The 25,392-nt window shown below is 34.1% G+C and overlaps 1 protein-coding gene across 3 annotated transcripts; it reads left to right on the top strand.

Moving 5' to 3' along the window:
- Nucleotides 1-244: 244 nt before the first annotated feature.
- Nucleotides 245-23,907, top strand: LOC138333637 (uncharacterized). Of its 3 annotated transcripts, none has more exons than XM_069282139.1 (2): nucleotides 245-516; nucleotides 20,679-23,907. In XM_069282139.1, the coding sequence occupies exon 2, from the start codon at nucleotides 20,763-20,765 to the stop codon at nucleotides 22,014-22,016; it is 1,254 nt and encodes a 417-aa protein (XP_069138240.1). In that variant the 5' UTR covers nucleotides 245-516; nucleotides 20,679-20,762; the 3' UTR covers nucleotides 22,017-23,907. The 3 variants fall into 3 exon arrangements, with proteins under 3 accessions (XP_069138240.1, XP_069138241.1, XP_069138239.1); XM_069282140.1 differs by lacking the exon at nucleotides 245-516 and adding an exon at nucleotides 6,868-6,921; XM_069282138.1 differs by lacking the exon at nucleotides 245-516 and adding an exon at nucleotides 14,565-14,828.
- The last annotated feature ends 1,485 nt before the right edge of the window (nucleotides 23,908-25,392 follow it).

Genomic DNA, 25,392 nt, shown 5'->3' with positions numbered 1-25,392 from the left:
CATCCCTAATAATCAAGTCTGTCAGGGTTATAAACATTTATTACTAGCAACAACTTCAAATTAATGCAGCAATACTGACCCCAGAAATGGTACAACACAAAATATTTATTAGCATTAAAAGTACAGCCAGGGCAGGTAGATGTCTAATTATCTCGTAAACTGTGGAAATAAGGAACCATATCTGTAGCTTTAGCACGACAGGTAAAACTCAACCTTCGGTGTATTACCTGTATTTACCTGTGGATCAATACGATTTTACACACAGGTACGGTATATCTATCCAGGTCTCCAGAGGAAACATTATTCCGAGGGGCTTAATATGAATGTCTATAGGTAAAGCCGGTTAGTTGGACGTCCGACTTAAATTATCTTCGGAAACGAAAAGGCACAGAGCGCCGGATTTATCTCTCTGTATAAGGAACCTTGGATTATATCTATTCCTGGGCATTTGTGAACAAGAGACTTTATATATTGATCGTGACGTTTATATATTGACATCAGAATTAAGTCATTTAGGTAAGTCATAGAACCATGGTTATCGTTTTGTTTTTATAATTCTGATGTTTTGGTCAGAATATTTTAAGATGGATTTATCTATGTGGTGTTTAAATTAAAGCAAATATTTTTTCTAGAGACACGCAGAAGAATGATATCTTTAAACATTAATTAAGTTATGGATACTGCATAATGTGTCAAATATCAATACACACAAAAATGCAATATTTTGAAAATCTTAAGTCAAAACAGAACCTATGAAACTTTTAAGATCATAAAGGTGCTTTTCAATATGATATTTTGTTCAAATGATAATCATGTCATTCGGCACGTTTGACTAACATGTCATGTATAACGTATTTAAATATTTGATAACAGTTGTATACAAATTCCAACTCAATACGTAAATTTTGTATACGTAAAAAGGACAAGCACGACTGCCTATTGGTAAGTAGCATCATATCGGGTGATCCAGTACACATTAGCTTAGGAGAAACATACCAAGGATGTGATGTATTACTAGGTCTATGAAGGATTTTCGCATAAGATATTTTCTCCAATTCCAACACAATATATCTATCACATGGGTCTATGAAGGATTTACGCATTGATCTTGTCATAGATATTCCGTATTGGTGGATGAAGTAAATATCCGTATTTTTTTATCGTTTATTAAAGCTCGTATTTTCTGAAAAACATCCATTTTCTTTAATTAAGGTCAACCCAGTCCTACAACATTTTAGTCATGGGGAATACCGTTTAGTTAAAATGTATTTTATCCAGAAGGAAGTCTTGTAATGAACTTGTAGCAGCCCTATCAATTTTATCCATGATCGTATACGAATAAACGAATGTTTCTATAATCACTGTGATGGTACGATATTTGTAATTTCAAAGAAACGACGCTAGATGCATACTTAATAAGCTGAAGGTTGATGCTATATGTCTACAATCGGTACGGATTACATATATTAGTAGATTATAAAGACCACATGTACCTGTTGAATAAAACATTGAAATGCATAATATACAATAAGAAATTAACATGGATATTTGCATAACCAAATAAAAGTCTAGTGTACAGACTACACAAAGTATGACGAAAGCACCAATATATGTTGGCTGGCAATTAAAACATATTTGTGAATAGTGGTACGAGCGATCAGGTATTTCTTATTATCTTAAAACACATTGTAATTTATCTATCAAAATTCAATTACTGTAGCATATTTAGTTATTTCTTATCCTCATGTGGTATGACCTACATCTATATGTGTATCTGACATATAGAATATCTATTAATTGTGAGATTCCAGTACTGTTAATTACTACAGTCGGTGACAGCAATACATTACGTAATATTTACGTATATTTAGGTGTATCGATAACAATAAAATATTGAGAAGCGTCTAACACTTATCAATTGTACAAAGGGATATCTACTTGTATCGTAGATCTATCACTGTATGTTACACACCAATGCATGTCAAAATATGACAACAAATGCTTAATAAGTTTCCTATTTATATTGTTTGATTTTATTTTATTTCCACTTCGATTTAACTTATTTGTGGGCAACAATAAACTTTGTTACAAGAGACACAATACTACAAATATACCGCAGCCTCCTCCGAAAAATATTGATATTCAAACAACGCAACACCCTGCACAAATTGTTGCTGTCCTTAAATGACCCTTATCGTTATTAGGACGTTTAACATTATAAACCAAACCAATCGTCCCTGTTGATGAAACTATGACAATGTTTAACTACTAAATGGTGTACTTATGTGACTAATTTGCCATTTATCGAGTTCTCTCTAGGGTATCGTTATAGCAAACAGCATCGGGTAGCTGAAACAAGATACCTGGCAAATAACGTATACAAGTCGACCATCAATGAATTTCCTTATTTCTGAATATCAGTGTCCGAAAAAAATCACTACGTATCGAGTTCTTTACTAGAAGGGACTTAAAATGTGTGTTTGATTTATTCTATAGAACCAGGGAGCTACTCCCTTTGTTTAGTTGTGCCGTAGACTCTAAGTATATGTAAATCCCGTTACAGCGATTGTGCCTGGCGCGATGAGCACGGCTGAATGGTGATATGCTGACACTGGATAAATAAACTGCATTGTCTCTTTACTGATAAATCAATACATGTCCAATTTCTCTTTCAACTGATATTCACGGAATTTAACGAGGCAGAATTGGTTCAGTGAAATTTCATTTACTGGTGATAATGCCTCGCTAGTATTGACCTTTCTAACTTCTGTGCTCTATATTTATAAGTCGTAATGAGAGTGATTTTAATTTACATTTATTAATGAGTTGTTCTGACCCAAATTTTAACACTATCAATATTTAATTTTATTGAGAATAGCTAATGTGCCCTGTTTTATACGCTTGATACCTAACATCCAACACTTATGAATATTTAATTTTAGAAATTAGAAAGCGTTGCCTGCGGTATATCAAACCCTAATATACACGTAATAAGAAGACCTTTCTAAATGAACTATTGAGACATGGGGAAAACAGGTCGCAATGATCTTGATTTTAAGATAATTCCCCTTTAGGAGGGGTATTGGAATCATCTAGAATTGAAAACATACGAAATCGCGCTATTCATTGATTTATTCATTTGTTTTGTTTATACTTTCAATGAATATACAATGTACATATACTTAAAACATTAATTTTACAAGCGTAAATGTCCTCTTCATATTTTGTCTCTCTTTGCTATCCATATATTTATACGAAACCACCAAGTAAGCCAGGCTTTAGCTTGTCCGGTGGAGAAGTAGGCTATGCTTGCTAATATACAATGCTAAATAATCATTTATAAAAGCTACAGGGTGACGATAGATCAAGTGGACCATATGTCCGAAAGTTTATCTATGGATTTTCACCTGACCAGGTAAGTCTAAAAACGTGTGTCTATTGTGTATTCAAGAAAAATTCACCTGTCTACGATAAGTCTGAAGACCCGACTTACCATGGGATATTTGCCTTACTCCTGGTTCTATCAGAAGTCATAAGCGCTGTATACCTTAAGTAAATACAAACATAATTACTGATATGTCGCCGGTGTTACAGCTGGAATTCGCCTTTTCACAAATAAAATTGCTTGAATTGAAGAAAGATACTATTGATAAAAATCCCAACCACCCGATTTGATAACCTAGTAAACATATGCCCGACCTGAGAACGATTTGGATCTGTTACAAATGCTTTTGTTAGAGTTAGAATGATGTATTTGTTATAGTTAAACTACCTCTGTTGTAGCGGAGTTAATACATGAAGGCATCCAGAAGCGCATTCCTTTGGAAAGTCTTTATCCCCTGTCTATCCCCGGGCTATTGAGAGTTCATATAGGCAAACTCAAGATATTAATATGTTTATTTTAGCCGATGGAAATTACAAAATTATAATAACTGAATAGGCCTACTTAACTTATAAAGCGTTGTCTAAATATTATCAGTAGTGGTCGGACGCAATGTTTATTTGTGATGGTTACCATTTACAAGTGCTTAATTCACTAAGCTTTCACAATGTTGAAATATACAAGAGGTGTTGAATTTCACAATAGTACAAATCTAAGGCCAACACTACCTGGCTACTTTTATTGACTATACAATGAAGCCCAGAGTCCCACGGGAACGATAATAAAACAGGTGGGTTCTTCTTCGTCTTGTTTGTATAATATTCTGTAGTAATACATTGTATTTCATCACTTACAACTAATTACAATGCAATGCCATACGATTATTGTTACGTATATGTACGTTGATATCAAGTCCTATAAAGACAATGTAATTTTAAATTGTAAAATATTGTGAAGTAACTTCACTTATTAACCTGTTTCCTTGCCGAGACACACCATATCTAAAAAAGTGTTTTTTTCTGTTCCAGCTTAGGGAGTAGGGCAATTGGTTTTTGCGTTGTCCGTATAATTGCGGTTAAGTGGGTGTGTTGTTTAGTGTCTTTGGCAGTATACTGCATTGAAATAACACAATAAAGGAGCACGAGGCTCACTTTTACAGGGAAACACAACACGTAGATACCGCAGCTTCCTGGTACGCCCGTTGTCAGTATAATGTGACCGGTTGGGGTGTCTTCAGCTGCATGCTTCAGTGATATAGCACTATAAAAAAGGCAAAAGTTACACTATACAAGAAGACACAACACGAACATACCGCAATCTTCCAAAACAAGCACCTCGCACTTAACACACACTGCACACTGTACATGTATATATGGGAGGCCTTCCTTACATTATCATGGCTGTTAATAGGACGTTAAAATAATCAATCAAACATCGCAACGCAAAACATTGCATAAAAGGAAGGCCATCCTAAAGCGACTCAAGCTGTAAGTTAAGCCTAATCACATTAAGAAAAAATCAACATTTTCTATGTACTGCACGCTAATGTTAATTTTCATTAGGCCTTACAAGGGACCAGAATTTGGGTACCACACATAATGATGTCACACATTTTAAGGCAAATTGTATATAAATCAGGAGGTTAGTGACAAGCACGTGCGTAATATCGCACATCAAGAATATACAAACAGACCAGACAACATAAATTACAAAACAAATAAATAATTTATCACTGATATCTGTATAGCATGAGTGATATCATTCGTTAAGTGTCCAAATTATGTATATCTAATCAGAGATATCGAAAACCTTGAGGTAGGTTCTTCATTATTTATGCATCATTCGGTGATTTGAATGCTTTTAGTCACGGTATCTCTGTTTCAGTATGTTTGTTACGCGTACATCTGGTTTGATAAGTAGTTTGTCAGAGGTTTAATAATTGGCTTAAATACTCAAAATGGCGTTGTCTGCATCAGATTGAGTCATGGGGGTTACTAGTATCCAATATCTTAATTGTGCCGATTGACAAACACATTGGTGCCATAATCCTAGTAATTAGCAAGATATATTTATATTCGTATTCAACTAGGATAGATTAACATACCGAATGTCTTAAATGTTTAAGATGCACCAATGTGTTTTTTGCTACCGTCTTGTTTGTCTATGTGCAACTAACCTAAGTCATTGACTTCTTTTTATTGATCAAGTGCATCAAAGGCTCTGACATTGCACATGTATAAAACAATTTATTACTTTAAACCATGAACAGGATCAATTCATACTACCTAATATATCTTTCTAAATCCACATACAAACAAAATGGTCCTTAAAATACATCAAAAGACACATGAGTCCAGTCACATACACAGGTAACGGTATAAAGTTAAAACCAAAAATAGTAAAAATCTATAGATGACTGAAATATCTTGTCATTTGATTTAACGATAGAAGAATTTGTCACCAAAGGGTATTATTCTGTCACATTTGAGAAAGACAAAGTCGATAGTCAACCGACTTAATTTAGTCGAATTGATGATAAATGTATCTTTAACAATTGTTAACTTCCCAGCGGCGATAAAGTTTTAAACTTTAAATCCAAATGGAATTCTTAAACTCTCAAAAGTTGAATTAACATAATCAATACTTCGGTTAGTTGATTTTTTAGTTGGTTGTGTTAAACATCATATCATTAATTTTGTTTGATTGATTGATATTCATTAACGTCCTATTAACAGTCAAGGTCATGTAAGAACGGCCCTTATGTATGTGGTGTGTAGCGTGCATATAGTGCGATGTGCATGTTTTGGGAGACTGCGGTATATTCGTGTTGTGTCTTCTTTTATAGTGGCACACCAAGCAACATGCCCCACTGAAAATGGGTGAACCAGTCGTCCTACTCAAACGAGACGTTAGGAAGAACAAAGTTAGTTAGGAAGATCCTAAAATAAGTCGCCTTTTAGAATCATGCAATAGGGGCAGCAGGTACAATTCTAACGTCTTACATACAGGGCTGTATCTTGTTACTGTACGTGACATGGTGCAAAGGGTAATGGTATGGTGATTTCCATAATAAGAGCTCAAAATATAAGCAGAAACTACGTATTAAAAATAGGGGAAAGGAAAAAAAGAAAAACACAGCATGAAAATAATCTTTATCTGGACTTCATCAATATGCATCGGAATTTCAATTCGACATACACAGGTCTTTTATAAAAAAATGTTTTACGACGGAGATAAATTATTGAATGACAGCGTGTATTTGGCACGTGTATCAAAGACTTTATCTAAAAGACATCGTACCCAGAATACCTAGCCTTTTCCCGACCTTGTCATTCAGTTTTAAGTGGGCAAAGGGTGTCTGCCTGACTCAAACAAAATCACCCCGAGTTTAGGCGTTACTGGATAAACCATTATGTCATTGTCAACAATGAATAAAAAAAGCTCTTATTGGTAGACGTCTTTAAGTTGTGAAAAGGTACGTTTATTGGGAAAGAGTTAAGGGGAGTGGAAGAAGCAAGCTATTCCTAGACAACCTAAAGGTATTTATTTTTCGTGATTTTCGTCGTATTATAAGATATTGCTTTCGCAGTAGAAAGAAAAATAACTTTGATAATTTCATGACACCTGCCTTGAATTTGATGTCTTCGTGGAATGTAAAAACAATCGTAAGCAAAATAATCTATGGTAATTCCATATAAGTTGCCGTACAAGTACCTCACCTCACCATCTGTGAGGCAAACCGACAGATATAGAAGCAGTCGACCAAAACGGCCACATTACCATTGATATTTTACATAAAATGTTCGGTTGTAGATGTTGATGGTAAGCACACAAAACAGTAATTTATGAGTCGTGGGATCGATATTTTTGTTTGATTGGAGAGGAGAAATTATTTTATCATAGATTTTGATGTCATGATTAGGAAAGGGTTACTTGTACATAGCCTATACCTGCCGATCACAAAGGATGGGAAATAGAAAGAAAATGCGAAAAACTTAAAGGTGCCTTTCATGATCCATGTTCTTATACTTGTTTGAACCTCAGGTATTACAAACGGATTTATTATGGCCATATCTCCAATACTACGTCAGATGTGTTCGATTTTTATCAGACATATCTATGCGGTCCGTTGTAAGTACCATGACTGCAAGGTACTTGATGGGGAGTAAGATTTTTAAAGTGGTATATTTCAGGAAGCGGAAGACGCTCTCTCTTCTGGAGCTGGTTGTAATACCATTACTTCTCAACTTTCCAATGTATAGGGACAATATACCTTGTTCTTACAAAACAGGTCTTGGTTAGATTTAGTTTAAATGCCGATATTCATTATTATTTATAAATACCACGTAATCAAATCCCAATTTACCACTGCAGTCTCCCAAAAAACGCACCTCGCACTTCACACACGCCATACACCGCATACATGGGATGCCGTCCTTACAAGACCATAGGTGTTGATAGGACGTTAATAAATCAAACAAACAAACAAACAATAGATGTGTACCTCATCCGTTGACTTGTTGTTAACTGCATGACCCACCATACCTTAATGCTAATACGAATAACATTTACTCACATTTACTTCAACACTGTTTTAATTTATTTGTGAAAGTCACTAAGTGATCGATGACTGCTAATTGAGGTGTTATGTTTGGTAGTACATTACATCGATACATAGGTAGCGGGTACGTGTTGACAGATTACCTACAGAAGATAAGCATTATGGGTACTATCAGGGGCGTGTTACAGATTATACGTTACGAGACTGACGAGATTATTAGGTGATTTAGGAGCTCCCTATCCTGTACCACTACTAATAATTAGGAGAGATAATTATACTGTATTGTCATTTATGTATGAGCTAGATCCATTGTTATATTTCAATACAGTTCACCACATATGTTCTATTGTTATCGTGAAAAAGCAAAACCATTTTTTCGATTTCATTACAGAATTATTGTAGTTTAGGTAGGTGTTGGACATTTATCTTCTATATGCATACTCATTTAAAACCTTTCAAAAAATATCAAATGTCAGATATTAGTGTGGAAGTCAAATTTGGCCTCAATTTTGGAGATTGCTTGTTTACCTTAGTAAATACTGAAACACAATTAAGTACCTGTATAACCAGTGTCTGATATCTTCGGAAACATTATGGTGAGTGTAGCTTGTGTAATTAATGTTTACTCAGACAAACATAACACGTAACTCCGTACAGATCAATGGTATAGTTTGCGGACAATTCAGAAAATAGCCGCGAAATGTTTGCACCGCGAGAATAAACGGCTGTACGGTAACCGTAAGAGCAAGTGTTGAGAAGATTTATTCAACGACTCAAAACTTTACACGAAAAAACCCCAACTGCTTCATCATACGTTCTGTGCTTTTTAAACGAAGTATAGGATATGTAGGCAATTTGCTCTTACTTGTTTGTTTGTTTGTTTGTTTGTTTGTTTGATTAATTAACGTCCTATTAACAGCTATGGTCATGCAAGGACGGCCTCCCATGTATGCGGCGAGGTGCGTGTTTTGGGAGGCTGCGGTGTATTCATGTTGTGTCTTCTTGTATAGTGGAACTGTTGCCCTTTTTATAGTGCTATATCACTGAAGCATGCCGCCGAAGAAACAATTTTTGGTTTGACATCTTATGAATCATAAACGTCTCTTTAATTTAAATAAGGAAACTAAAACAAAGCACATTAAAATTATATTAATCTTTTAAATCCTGGCTGTTTGTGCTAAGTGACTAATGGGGTGGTACTGGGAGAAAGCACAACACAAGAAACGGATCAAAAGTCATTTCAGTAAATTGATTTTGTGATTTGACTTTTTTCTGAAGCATAATGATCTAATAGTTCGAAACTGAAGCGTCGTCTTCTACTTCCTTATCTTGGTTGTACCGTATCCGGGATTTATGTTAAGTTTACCTGATAAATGACCCAGGTAATGGACTTAAATTTAGATCTGTATAAAATCCCATTAAGAGGGCTAGAGGTTGCATATACATCAGAAACACAATAAAGACACAGATTTCTTGTACTCGAACAGGATTTCAGGATGGCCATTTGGTTTGGACAATCGATATCAATATTCGTTTTGCCCGGAAACAGACCTTGGTTACAATACTTTATAGCATCATTAATATTCTACAGATTGATTTTAAAGCCTCTAGAAGATTGCGTGAATCCATTTACAAACATTGTGCTGATACAGATCATGCACTTGGTAACCAAGACCACGGGATAAATTTCCATGATAAATATCGAAAACAAAAAACATGAAATGCTTTACCAATATTAATTTTTCCTAAATGGGAATGACAGATTTGTATTTTCAGAATCTCACGCAAAAATCTTAAAACACAAACAGACGCGTAACTAGGATGAAGAAACTTGTGTGCTATCCCAGAATTCCTCAAAACCCTAACGTGATAACATGATAAAGTACGAACCCACGTCAGACTCTCTCTATAATTTACATAGCGACAAAGGCAACTACACATCGATAAATGATTTATTTCCTTCGGGAACTGTTGTTCGTGACATCCATATTTTGTATTATTTAATTAGGAAAAACACCAAAGACTGGTTCCTTTTCATATGCAATTTATAAGTTGAATTATTTGACCCCTTCAAAATACACCATGTTGTGTTTGCTTACTTCTGTTAAAACCTAAACTTTTTGTTCCGGTGTTATTAAAGCAGATCTGCTCATCGTTTGATTTAGGGTGGTATGGCGGGTAGTTTGGACGCTTTCTCTTCTGAATATTCTGGTATGAATTCAATACCTTTTGCTTTAACGGTCAATAACTTTCATTAACTTGACTTGTCAGTCTATATTTGATTAGTGTTTTCTCATACGTATTCTTTCTGTATTACGCTTTCTTGAAACGTCCTACATTGAATTATGGATATGTCTATATCCAATTGTGTTCATACCTCTGTTAACACAATAAAAACATAGTTAAAACCTTTTATAATTTAAATTTTATTCACAAGTTTACTTAACATGATCTATCAAAAGTTATCTGTATCGCATATAACCAAGGTTTCCTCCATTTGATAGTGTAGCTTTATCAATAAAATTATGTTGAACTATCAAAAACAACATATTCGGCCACTTCAAGGTTCTTATATCGTGATTCAGAAGAATTTTAATCAGCATCCCAAACGAGATATGTAGAAATCACTACATTCCGTACATAAGAACTTGAATATTCATGTGCACACATTCGACCTTTCCACGTTGTTTATCACTCGATAATTAATCTAAATCTAATAAATAGAAAGGTTGTTATTATTACGTTGATATGTATGTATGCAATTTATGAAAATCACGTCGTTAATTCACAATATATATGCATTATTTATTTCAGAGTAATAGGCATGTGTTTGATCTGTAATTGGTTTAAGTATGTGCACGATCCAGCCACCATCAAGTTATTATCTTTGCATATGCCATACTTAGGACATGCCTGCCCAATTCATTTGCAATTTTCGAAAGCTTAATTGGTTCATAATTTCTTGTGAACACAGTTATGATATAATTCCTGCTCTTCTGGGACTCCTGGGAATCATATTAATCGTAAGCTTACAATTGCATCAACCCACTTTAATATATAACACCTTACATCGAGCTGTCTATCAACTAATCAAACAATTTGAATATTGGCACATACTTGCCAGGTACCGACTTCCATCGTGCCTTTGAAGACATTCCTAAGGCTTGAGTACAAAAACTTAAAGGCGTTCATTCAAATAAAATTTTGCAAATGTCTTTCAGAAAAAATCTAATTTGGGTCAGATGTGTGCTTTTAAACGTTTTTATTGTAATATATATCTTATGCAATGATCACACCTGGATATTAAACCAAAATGCAATATATAGAAACACTTGAGGTGTCAAGTTTGATTGACATTTTTTACTTTCGCCGCTCTCCATTAACGTCATTTAAGGATCTTTAAATCACATGTTTAGAATGCGGCAAAAATCAGGTCATAGCACACCAATGATTTCCGATACTTTATATACTACATATATATAGTACTCACTTATCAAATGCAATAATCATTGGGCATATATATCAAATGCAATAATCATTGGGCATATATAGTACTCACTATCAAATGCAATAATCATTGGGCATATATATCAAATGCAATAATCATTGGGCATATATCAATATTGGTTAAAAAGTGCCTACGTTATTTGTATCCTAATAGTTTGTTTATCAACATGATATCGACACTGTGAGGAACATTAATCAACTTTTGACATTTTACATTTTCTGGTTGAGTAACTCTGTAAAGCATACATGATTCAGATTTCAATGATATTATATCATCTGGTTCCATTTAATTTCATTTATCTGTATTCGCTGCAGTGGAAATGGCTGAATGGCGTGTTCATTAGAACTCTTAAGCGTTTAGATGTAATAATAATTTACGCTAGGTTGCACTCACAACAAATATTTGTTTATTTCTGTTTATTTGAATAGTTATCCACTGATTTTATATGCACCAGTGGCTATAAATACGCATTGCCTTTTATCATTTAATTATCAAAATATCAAAATTATAAAACTGAAATGTGTAGGTACAATATATCTGTAAAAATGTGGGTTTTTGTTGTTTTGTTTTTTGTTTGTTTTGTATTTTAATTTTACACGGATAATTTCAGTTCAGCAAGTTATTCGATCTATGTTAATTTCGTTTTGCAATTTTGTTCAATCGCTTTTGTAATCACGTTAAAGCTGTTGTTTGAACATTTCTTTTAATGTGGGTCTGTAACATTTCTTAACGTTAGTCTCCGTCACCGAACATCGAAGCCTCCATTACCACTTCAAGACTCAGCTGCTTTAAATCTAGTCTACTCAAGCATGTTGGTATTTTAATACTTTTTTGTTCTCAGTGCGCCACTAAAGTGTCCGGTGCTTCCACTGTCGCATTAAAGCTGCACAGCTTATATTTATCATTCATTTTTTAGAGCAGTGGTTTTGTCCTGATATTGGTTTTAAATGTAAGTTTTCATCATTGATCAATCTGCATCGTCTAATTGATTATTCGACAGGCAATTCAATAGCTGTACCGAATCGTCCTATAAACTGCCTGAATCGCCATTGAATTCCATACAAACTTTACACAGCGGGTGGCTAGACTTTGGTAGATACATCTAAATCCATAAACATTGTATGCAGAATACATCAGGATGTAGACACTAAAGTATACTTACTTACATACTTGTAATGGCAATACTGCTGATTGCCTGAAAAATCCATATTCTTTGTTTACTATGAGCTTATGTCATGCACAAAAGCAACGGAATAGACACACAAGATCACTAGTGAAGCTAGTATTGGATATAAGCTGCTATAAGTACACATGATGGGAATAAATGAATGTCAGTGTTGACCAGTACTTGTACAACTGTTTTAGATTTTACTGCTTCTTTACTGTTTTAAATAGTTTCTTTTAAAAGATTTTGAAAACAAAATATATTGCTGCTAGCTGATATATTATTAAATGTTGTTTTTATAAAGATGTAGTAAAAAAAACAGGTTTAAGCTAAGAACAAAATTACTGAAGATATGCTGCCAACGTACGATTTTGTTAATGCTGACATAAGGCTATCGGTATTCACGTGCGAGGTATTTGTAAACTTTTTTGGGAGATAAATATCTTATATTGTGTTGGTAATAAAGTTGGTAATAACATCTGTTAACATTTGTAGATGTACAATAGTTTTGGTATGATTTGCGCCAGGACACAAAGAGGTTTATCCTACATGCATGTCGATAATAAAAAGTAGATAAAATTTCTGAAATAGGATGTTAATAAAAACCAATGTCATATATATAAATATATTATTGCGAAACCTATTTAATGAAAGCAAGTTTACATGTAATTGATAAAATTTGATAACTATGTTCCTAAAATGGATAGAAAAAACCCACATAATATGTATTATGGAAGCATACTAAAAACGGTCAGATGAATTATATTGTCAATAAAATACAAAATACGATAAATGCAAGCTCTGCGTATGTTTTGCACATTTTTGAAATCACTATGATTCCAACATTTCGTCACAATCCGATTTTAATAAGACATATATGGTTGGCATTTATAAATGACAGTTTTAAAACATTTCTGCCGCTGGTGTTTGTGTCCTGCTGGTCGAGTGTTTCAAACCCGCCATTTTGGACCCTTACGTGTCATCTCGTGAAGACAAATGGTGTTATCTTCTGTCGCTGGGTTTATTTATTGTGTACAATTTTGACCCAGAAGTGAAGTGGAAATTCGCTGCTGTCATATCCTCGTATCTGTGTTAAGACCTACTCATCTCTTCCCAAACTACGGGACTTTAATTGTAATTCAAATATATGTTACCGGGAGTTTCCAAACATTTAAAGGTTTTGATCGATTACAGGGTCCTCTATAAGATTTTTAACACTCGATTGTGCTCTAGTTTCGTGTTATTTGGATTAATTTGAGCGACAGCTTCCAGCACTATCAATGACATTTATTCTCAAAGAAAACAACACCTGTCGGGCGAAAAGGAGGCCAAATAATTCCGTTTGAATTTCAGTTTATGTAAAGTGATACAGGTTTATACTAGGCACTTTATGTTTTAAAGGAATAACAAGTATATTTTATAACAACAGTTTAATAGTGTCAAAACTTTATGTTGAAACTTTATTTTAGTTTTGAAAATGCAGTAAGACATCGCCAGTCAGTTGCCCTGCAAGACACAGTGTGTGTTTACTCTGAAAATGGTATGTATTTGTGCCACTGTGCAATTTGATATCATATGATTCCAGTTCAATAAATAAGTAACTGGGAAAAAACCCAAGTAACTTCCAGTTGATTCTGTGCACTGATGATCAGATTCGAATAGTATCACTTCCGCTTTTAACTTTGAAACAATTGCAGTCTTCAACTTGTTATCGATCTGCGATCACAATCATAATTATTAAGCTCAGATCACGTGCGATTGTGATCATACGATTAGGTGTTATAAAACAATAAACCCTCTAAAATAAATTGTCATTGGCAAACAATGGAACAAATAACCGATCCATAAAATTGCGCGCTGTCTGTTGTCAATAATTAGTACTATTGTTCATGCCAGGTATATACAATGCAGTGTAGATAAAGGTAGATGTATACATATATATATACAGTCTGTACGGCCGTGGTAGAAGGGTAGACACCGTTGCCTTTAAATCACCATTGCGTTTAAATAGCTAGAGGATTATAGTTTGATCGCTGAGACGGTGTAGTATAGGAGATGTATATACTTAATAATGACGTAACGGATAATCCCCACTCTAATATTGTATAATAGTCTCACTTTTGATGGCTACAAGACATTCACGCGAGAAGCATTTAACCACATGGGTTTGACTTTGGGATATATCCAATTTATTCTGTAAAGTTCCTACTCGGTAAGTACATTTTCTTACCTATATTAGACTTCACAATCAGATATACATATTGTAATATTTTGTTTTTGTTAAAGTCTCCAGATACAATTGTTTTATGTATGGTAATGTCAGATATATACATACAGACTGGTCTAACTATTCACATGGTTTTTAACATTGATCAGCGTTGTTTGTGTCACGAATATGCGTGTATGGTATACCAAAGAACAAGATTCACGGCTTCAATATTAACATTAATTTATGACTGCTTTCATCCTCTTGATGAATTTGCTTATATTGCATGAAATGAACAATTCCTATTTCAAATTTGTTTCTCACCAAATTATTGATATTGTTTTCTAGTACATATTGGTACGTTTGTGATATTTGCTGCAACCTATTTCATTTGTCAATATTCCAATGATATAGATTGGTAGATACGTTTCTTGCCTTTTGCAATGCTTTCACTATGTGATGTTACTATGGCGGAACTGTTAAATAGAGCCTACAAATGACACTCAAGTTCTTTCATCATTTAAAAGTACATTATGTATCATAAAATATATATAAGGCAGTTGGTTTAATTAGTTTTCCATGTAATTCTTAATTGAGCGTAAATTTCATCGTATGTGGTCCTTACGGACCAACGATATAATGTTGACTTCACTATGACATCGATAAGTTTCCTTTATACACATATAACTAATCAAACACTAATAAATGCATTGTATTTGTAGGAAATATCAGAGCTCCTGAGTTATTTGCAAGTTATATTTCCAACATTATCATCCATAACCATGACGATACCTATTTTCTAACGTTTGACGTTCTGTTCGATCAATTTGTTAGTACCGCATTTGCTGCCTCTTTGTCTCTAATATCAATCTGGCAGGTTCTGGAACATGCAATTGTTGTGAACTCTAATGTTAAAAGGTTCTAATATCCTGAGTATCTTGTGTCCATCGCCATTGATAAAACACTTTATCGGTCTTATAGTGTTTGTCACTGTTTTGTTGGGTTTGTCGGTTGGTTGGACTTAACGTCTGATCAATATCCAAGGTCGTGTAAGGACGGTCTCTCCTACACAAGTAATATTTCTTTACGTGAATTCCACGTGAATTGAGGAAATATTGCATTTACTTATACGATTTTCTCCGTGTGTGTGAAGTTTTGTTTGTTGCCATTGTTATATCAGTTATTTGTGTACCTTTGGTCCCATCCACTGATTTCCAAAATTAATGATTTCGATATTTTTTGGTTTGGTATATTAAATGTGTGGATGGCTACTAATGATTTTTTTTCGTCATGGAATCATTATCCCTTTTCAACGGTTGTCAAAATTGGAGTAATTAAAGCTTCGTCTTCATAACATATATGGTAATGATGTTTTAAATGATAGTTACAAAACTTTTTGGATTATTCAAGGAAGAGATTTTTATTTTGTTGAGGTTACGTGGGTATAATCATAATGAAGCACGTGTAAATTATGTAGCCTCGGCGAAGCCGGGTTACATAAAATTTACACGGGCTCCATTATCACTATCCCCTCATAACCTCTACAAAATGAAAATATATTCCTTATATTTACAGTTTTTCACGTAAATGAATATAATTTATTCTCGCGGCATATTTTGTTATATATATTGTTGCATATTTTTTATCAAAATACCCTATTTTTTTTCTCTTTCGTCATCGTCAACGATTTCGATTGAACATTTGATTGGAATCGAGTCATTCATTTGTTCCCACCAAAAGTAGGGTCATGACCCCACGTTGGTACGCCATCGACTATTCCCGAAACAATAGAATCACCGCACGTGTTGTGCTATCATTATACACTGATAATGATAATACTAGAAAGCATGGTTATTGAGTCAACATAAGTGCAAACTATAAATAATATATAAGTTTATCCTTTACTTAAAATTTATAATTTCATTGTCACAAAATATTATGTATACTGTTAATCACTATGTTCCCGAATGTCACCATTTAATAACTGTGTGATTGTTGTAAATGAACCTATCGGAAATCGAAACTTTTTTTCATTTAAAGATAACGAAATATGAGACAAAAATAACCCTGGATACAGTTACACAATTTATTTTGGTAACAATAACAATACGAGCCAGGGTTTAGCTTAATCATTTTTGTCCATTGTTTACTACTGTAACGTACGTTGTTCTAAGTGATTGGGGTGGAGATGACTATCAAGGTTTACAAAGTCAGAAATACGATAAAAGCGACATAAAAGTTTGAACTATTGGGATCGTAAACCTAGATATAAAAGGAAACCCTATTTGGCTTCGCTGAGTCCTGATTACATATTTATAGCACACCTTCATGGCTCTCAAATATCTATACATTTCCAGCCTGTTTAATCAACCAGGTAGCTCTTAAAAACTTCGTTGATTGTCCCAATCGACATGAGCGAGGTATTAATTAATTTGGCTATTTTTCCAGCCGACTGTGCAGAAACAGCCTAGTCTTACGGTCCCTGGGTTTTCATTATACAACCTTATAAATCAACAGGGTATTCCATGAATATCCACGTGTTAACTTGCCAATATTAACGGCTACCTGAGACGTATCGAAGTGTTTTTTACCTGTATTGGTAGAGGTTTATAAAGTTCAGGTGTTTTGTGTATACCTGTGTTTTATTTATGTAATGTTAAAACACAAAATGTTTGTTAAGATATAACCTTACTTAAGGCCCGAACCAATAACGGCTCTACATATAGGATTTGTTTATAAGAGTATGCAGACTACATTATAACAAATAAACAAAGGTCGATAATCGATTTTAAGTCAAAGAAGTTCGTTGGTCAAGCCCAAACAAAATATTCTTAATATGGCTCATCTGACGTTTAGTTTACGAGGTTTGACTGTGTCCCTAAAGAATCCAAAACAGTTGTGAACACTTTTCAAAATTTCACATGATGTGTTGTGAATGGTCCTGGCCGGGGTGTTTTTGTGCCCCGTGTTATAGTAGCCATATGATAGTGCTATATCACAGAAAGATGACGCTAAAGACACGAACACCACACCCTACCCCGTCAGATTATACTGACGCTGGGCAACCCAGTCGTCCCACTCATTTCATGAAAACCATCAAGCGGGGACGGAAACTACAATATTATAGATTATAGTGTGTCTTGACCACAGGACATAACCCAAAAGCTTCCTCACAGGGGCGAATTCTTAATTCAAGGCTTTATGAAGGGAGACGTTTGGAAGAAGTTATGAAGAATTAAAAAACTCAAATTAATTTAGTCGTTTTTTAAAGTCACGCAATGGGGGTTACATGCACAACTTAAAGCCCTATATGGTGGATAGATATAGCGATGCATGTTAAAATAAAATAATATGCTGCTTCTTGTTAAATCTAGAAATTCCTTATGTAGACAATAAATGCTTTGCTCTTATACAAAACATACCCATATAAAATGATTTTACAATGCATCTTTTTCAATGTTTAATTTCATTTGTTTACAAATCAGTCTTGGAAGTTTCTATTATCAGACAAATCGATATTATTAGAACTAACAAGGCAACGAGAACACTCAAGAAGGCACAAATTTTACCTCGTATATAAGTAATTTCGGTTATAATGGGTTTTTTTTAATTAAGAGATATAAGTTAAACCATAGGGTTAAAACATGAAGTTGGATATAGATTGCGTTGAAACTTTATGCGTGTATGCAATTATTGAGGGTGTGAGAAGAAAAATGATTGGGAGTAATTATGTAATAGATAGGGAAGTATAATAGAATGGGACAGATATTGAGTGATATAAAATTGATAATACGTCACTTTTAATTGTGGTTGCTATAATAAAAATATTGCTTGTGAAAATGAAGATATATGTTACTGTGTGCTACTCAATAGTCTACAAAAGCGATACGATATAATCCTTCACTATCTGCTATCTGTAGTTTTCATGTAAATTAAGATGATATAATATTGCAAGTGCATTCTTCTTTACTCACACTGTGGAAGTGTGGAGGCGCTTTGGTACTTAGTCTGTCATCATGCATATTACAGGAATTCTTTCTTTTATGGTTCTCATGTTTCGCAGACACTTAGTCATAGACTTAAGTGATCGTAAACTCTGGAAATCGGAGATGAATCGTAAACAAACAAATAGAGTAGATAAGTTTTCTTTTGCTACAAGAATACATAAATTATTATTCTTATGGTGATTATAAATTTTGAGACTGTCAAAATAATTGTACCTGTTTAAATCATTATATCACAGTTTCCGTTTTGATTTATTAGAACAAATTTACTGCATTATAAGACGTGGTACCGGGGCCTGATTACGATATATTATAGCAGGCCTTTGTGTACATGTAAATGGTAGAAGGGGTGTTGTCGGCATATATTAATCTGAAGAATAATGATTAAATTTAAAGAACATAATTGTACATAATGTAATTTAAAACAACCTATCAATTGTATTATAAACATTAAATAATAATATCGTTTGCGTCATTGATAATGAATGTAATGACTGCGGAACAGTATTGTATGTACATTAATTCGATAATAAGTTTATAATTGGAAATGCACTAGTAAATATCCCAAACAAGAAAAAACAAAATCAGATGTCACTTTCAGACATTTTAATTGACAAACAGTTTACTTTTTGCAGATTATTACAATTGGTACAGATTATATTAGCAAATTCTGTTGGTGAGACGAACGGGTTTGAGTTGCTTCGGTTTTGTTTTTACCAAATTGTGGTATCTTGGTTCTGCCTTGATATATTTTTATGAAATTTTATCACGCAATAGACAATCCACAGAGGCACTGCTATTATAACAGTTTACGTGCATTGTGTCTATCCTTACAACAGTAGAATAGTTTCCAGTCTTTATGGGATCAATTTGTACCCAATTTTAATCAAGAATCCAGAACGTCTGAAAATACGGTGATATCAACTAGAATATGTCCAAATGCACAGGCGACGACTGGTTCTAAAAATCAAATAGTAAAATGTGCACAGTGATGCCCCTTTCGTGTAAATAACCATTGATGAGGTTCACCTACCTGAGTTGAAGTTTGTCACCTGGTTGTTAAGATACTAATCCTGTGTATATTGCTGTATAGGATTGTAATACCACAAGTAAACATACAACGACAAACTGTTTTGATGAAAAGACATACATTTTATTTCAACTACTTACGGTAAGGAGGTAACACAATAAGGTATACCTTAGAATCGTTATGTTCGACGTAACAATACAAAATTGTAATGTCAGAGCTATAGCTACAAATATGAGCTTCATAATTCGACTTAACTCTGAAGGGAAACTAAATGAAAATATAACCTTCGTCCCTGTGTGTTTGACCTGGCCACTGGTTGGCTGCTTATTTGTGAATTTAACAAATAAAATGTGTTCTTACAGGTAATAATCAAAAGATAATAATGACCGTGTAATGTAATAAATGTCTAAAAGTGAAAATGCTGTCTGGCTAGTACTTATCCATAGTTGATAATGATATGAATTTAGAAATTTAGATCGAATCTTTGGTTCAAAACATCAATATTGATAGTGAATAGGCAAAATCCTTAGCATTTCTGGATTCTTTCAGTGCAAAATGACATGATTTCAAAATGGCTACCCTGGTTGGGGTTGAGCTGAAGGTCCCATTTTTTTACTTTTGTTATATGAATCTAGACTTTAGTTATAAAACACTTTAACTAAACATGATTCATCTGTTTTTATAATTCATTACAGAATTCTAACACTATATAAAAGCATTTAGATGGTTGGCTTTATAGAGATTCAACTTTGAACTTTTGGCAATATTGCGCGATGTTCGATTGATTCACATTACTAATAAAAAGCTTTCTCTGTTTTTCAGATCAGGACTAATTCTGTGATCGACAATGGAAGTGAGATCTGCCGGTGCTTACAAAAGGTCACGATGGCCACGTGACCTGGTGTGATGTCTACATCATCTGGGTCGTCTCATGCTACGTCGTACATCAGTGAATCTCGTCACGTGAACACGAGTCTGTCTCGTGCCAAACAAGAGTGTGATAGAAAACTAGTTCGATACGAAAAGGAGCACGACATTAACGTTAACAAAATGGGGGCGCGAGAAAAAATGTTAAGAGAATCCATGTTAGCGTATACAGAGCGCATGCGCAACATTGCTAATTCGCGCCAATTCGTAGAACCGGATAGATTTTCTTCTCCAGAATCGTTGCCACTTGTGGTACAGGCGAAACATATTCCCAAATTTCCCGTCGTGAAAAACAAGCGAAAGCCAGCATCTTTGGACGAACTAATCGGAAGACAGGCCGAAAAAGCCAGACGCATATACAATAAACCCGGAAGTAAGCTTTCACTTCCGGCGCTTCCTGACCGACTCAATAAGCGTACACATCACGTGAAAATTAGCTTTGTAAGTGCATCTGACCTGTATGACTTTGTAGACTTTAGTATTAGAAACAAAGCGTCTAAGGACGAAGCGCTTAAGATGTTGAAAAATGAAGCGTTTAGCAAACGGTCGATGCGCCCTAATGGCGCCAAACATAGAGACAGGCCAGATTCTGACAAAGCAACTAAGTCATCCGATTCACCGACGCCATCTTTTGATGATGACGTTGACAACCAAGGTAAAACTAACGAATATCACGGCAATACCGCCGTGCCCACTGTGGTCAGTCATAGTAGCTACAGTAGCTCTTCAAACGATGGTGAAACGTCTGACGTTAGGAGTAGTGATGGCTCGTCGACGAGTGGCGAGTTATCCGATAGTGATGTACCAGCCCTTTCATTTGACGCTTTGAAAATAAGACCGAGGAGGGCGAAACGAATGACACTTCATCAGCCACAGTTGAATATTATTCCAGAAAACGCCGTTGCTATTCAGAAGGCGAAGAAAAATAGACAAATATCTGTGACATCACCTCCCCCGAAACAATCCCCCCGTAATATTCTAAACACTGTTCCATTGTTATCTGCAATTCCGGAGTACGAACATTCATCCCACGGGGATGAAGACTTTTGGAGCAAGAAAAAGAGAGCAAAAGCCCTTCGAAGGGAGGAAAATCAAAATCATCATGGTGTAAGACTAGAACCGCTTTCACATGTGGAACATCCGCAATTAAAAACAAAAATGAAAGCTCAAAAGAAAATCCGAAGACTGATATACCTTCGTGATGTTCCGGAGAAAAAGCACCAACGGGAATAAGAATGGTTTTTGATTTGTGCAATCTGATTTAAATACAGATCCTTATTATCACTACGTTTAATAAGAGGATCTGAGAACATCCCATTAGGGGTCACGTCAAGATGACCTTTTGAAATGGCCAATCAAATTGGCACTGCCAGAATCTTGACTGGGGACGAAATAGTTTGAAAAAGCTGTCCAAATTATTTTCGTTTAAGTAATCATCTCGCCCGAAGTGCACAACAAAGTTAGTTGTATATGTATACTGGGGCGAAAAGACGTTTTCAATTGATGTTGTAAGGTGTAGAAACTGCATTTGCTCTGAAGTACACGTGGTATAAAGGTCATCTGGACGTGACCCCTTATGGGATATCGTCAGATCCTCTATTGAACGGAGTGGTTATAAGGATCTGTGTTTTAATCAGATTGTGATTTGTGTTTCATAGCGGGAAATGATGATGTTTGTTAATTCATTACGATTCTGACAATGGCAAGGGACCTGGAGACGTTACATTTATTAGACAGCTGGTCTGTCTTAAAGTAATTTAAGGAGGACACATACTGTAATGTCCTGGTTCATCATTCAGTTTGCACGAAGCTTATTCTGTTTCATGTAATACAATTTCATTTTTGTCGTCGTAAATTGTTACACAAATACTTAATTATTGTTTTTTATTTGATTGATTTGATTTAGATATATTTTATTCGCCCAAAAACATATAGGATAAGAGACAAATAATATTGATAAGAGTTTCAGTGATTTATTTTTTTCGTTTGTTTCATGCACAGTTTAAAAGCAATTTTCAAATAAATAATAAAATTATTTCTGACATTTTACCATTTTTTTTATAAAATTCTTAAGAACCCAATTAGTTACTTACTCTCTGATTTAAATCATGTGATTAAGCTAAGCATCCTTTGAACAACCGGGCCCTGGTTTCATCATTTACGCACAAATTTTTCTATAAATGAAATAATACAATTTATAATAAACTTATAGTTTAAAATCATCAAAACTGGGAACAAGAAAGATACAATTAGTCAGCACAGAAATATGTTATTTATTGTGACAGATAAATATTCTTTCAGTATATCAAGTTGTTCAACACAATATCAATGCAAATGTTTTGGACTGTTTTGAAAGATATTTGTGATAGAAATGAAAACATAATTATTCGTCTAACGAAGTGTTCATGCTATTATGTATTCCCACTTCCACATGCATTGATTATAGTTGAGTTTGTTATTGCGTATTTACAATATACTGTTCTCCCAGTAAAATATCAACGATTTTTATCTCATCATTCTGAATGGACCAAAAATAAACTTAGATTTTGATATTTATCAATAAATTATTTTAAAAGTCATGGCAAAATAGAAGTTACGAATGATTTTATTTTTCGGTGAATAATACATGGTATTTCTCTCAGTTAATTGATGATTACGCGATCTTAAAAAATCCAATTACTCTTTTTTTATTTTCAATATGACCATGAACCTTTGTTTCTGTCACAACAATTTCCTGGGATTTAAGCCAGAGACCAAAAGAAAGTGTAACTTGTGGAATATCATAGAATTTTATTACATCATTAAGGAAAAGTACAAAGAATCTTGACATTTTGCTCGCAACGAATGTGTTCAGCAAACGTTGAGACTAACAATCCATTTTGATAGTCATGTATTTGACCTCCACCCCTTTTAAATTTTATCATTAACATTTCGTCCACAATACGAATTGACAAGTTTTCTATATCTAAACAAACATAATGAATTACTTTTGAGTAAGCTTGGCATTGACTTCAGAACTCGTTTAATGAAAATGACGAAAGGTGTTACCTTGCAGAAGTGTGTTTCAAGTAAAAACCTTCCTGGTAAATTGTACTTAACACTGAAAATAAATATGTTTATTGTTTTCGATTGGCTTTTGTTGTTACTTTGACAAGCCGTGTTAGATATCCTACGTATATACCATTCCTTTGAATCATCATTTGTCTAAGATGATGTATTTTGGTATATTCTTTAAACGTAATTTTTATGTACATTTTATTACATAGATATGTAGAGAACAGTGTTAAATAAGTTAAATGTAGAATTTACTTTGGAATGTTCGCTTTACACATGGAAATATTATAAACTATGAGCGCGTTCGATGTAGATGTACACACCCAGAAGGCATTCGATACACAACATTCACATTAGATTATATTAAATCAATCTATCCCGCGATAATACTATTATATTCAACATTATGGATGAACTATAAATGAACTATGTAATTATATGTCTAGTTTAACAAGAAAATGAAAATATTTTATATCTTACGTACTTATAGACAACTTAACATTTTTGTAGAAATTATCTTTACACCTGTTAGCAATTATTTACGTAAATATCGGATCATCTTTAAGATATATAGTTTGATCTCGTCCTTAAAGACGTACGTACACGTGTTTTTTATGCACATATTAGGCGTTAAAGACAATCCCACCTTATCTGTGACCACAATAGTCCTTAACACCCACGGTGACTTGTCAATCCAAGTATGTTTTAAAAGCGATGAGTTGTTAATTACATCACGTACTCAGTACCCAGGGCGAGCTTTAATTACTGTAGGTCTTTGTATATCAGACTATTCTTTGTTTGTACTAATACCACACGAACCATATACACATAAACCATAGCATTCGAACTCCTATACCAATTGCATATAAATAAACCCCAAATAACACAATAGTACGTTTCAAATTTGAAAATTGGTTATGAGAAATTTTAATTGGCTGCTTTATAAAGCCCCTCGTCAAAAATAACGATTTTCAGTAAATTTCAATTTTAGTTAAAAGGAGAATATTTGAAAATTAATTTGATCAAGCTTATATTGGCTGTGATTTTTCTATTAAGGTTGTAGACGCCTGGTTTGACAGTTTCAGTCAAGACGATCACACAAACTTCATTATTTAAGTTACGGGTCACAAGCCGAGAATTATGCGTAATTAAAAATGGGTTCAGGTTTTGCAATTAGGCCGTTCAAAACGAGAAATACTTATATTCCCTGCCAAATATAATTTTAAAAAACACGCGCGTCCATTACATATAAATTTAAAGGACTGGGAAAATTCAAATTAACCTTTACCATAGTTCGTATTCATCATGATAATTATTTTTTTAAGAAATCCATACCAGTAGCTTTAAAAATTGATTCACAGCTTTGAGAAGTATATATAATTAGGTTCCACACCTAATCAAGCCTAAATCATCAAAGCCGAGACATACCTCGTTAGGCTATATATGCCAACAACAAAGTGACTCTGAAGTTAAAACATCTTTTGATCTTCTAATAATAAAATACTTTCATTTTCCACGACGTCTGTAGGTTCACTTGGTTCTTGTGTATAGATAA

Source organism: Argopecten irradians, chromosome 10 (genome assembly GCF_041381155.1).
Source record: "Argopecten irradians isolate NY chromosome 10, Ai_NY, whole genome shotgun sequence".
In the NCBI taxonomy this organism is placed as follows: domain Eukaryota; kingdom Metazoa; phylum Mollusca; class Bivalvia; order Pectinida; family Pectinidae; genus Argopecten; species Argopecten irradians.
The sequence above is the reverse complement of the archived record's forward strand: the minus strand, read 5'-3'. Positions and strand labels throughout refer to the sequence as shown.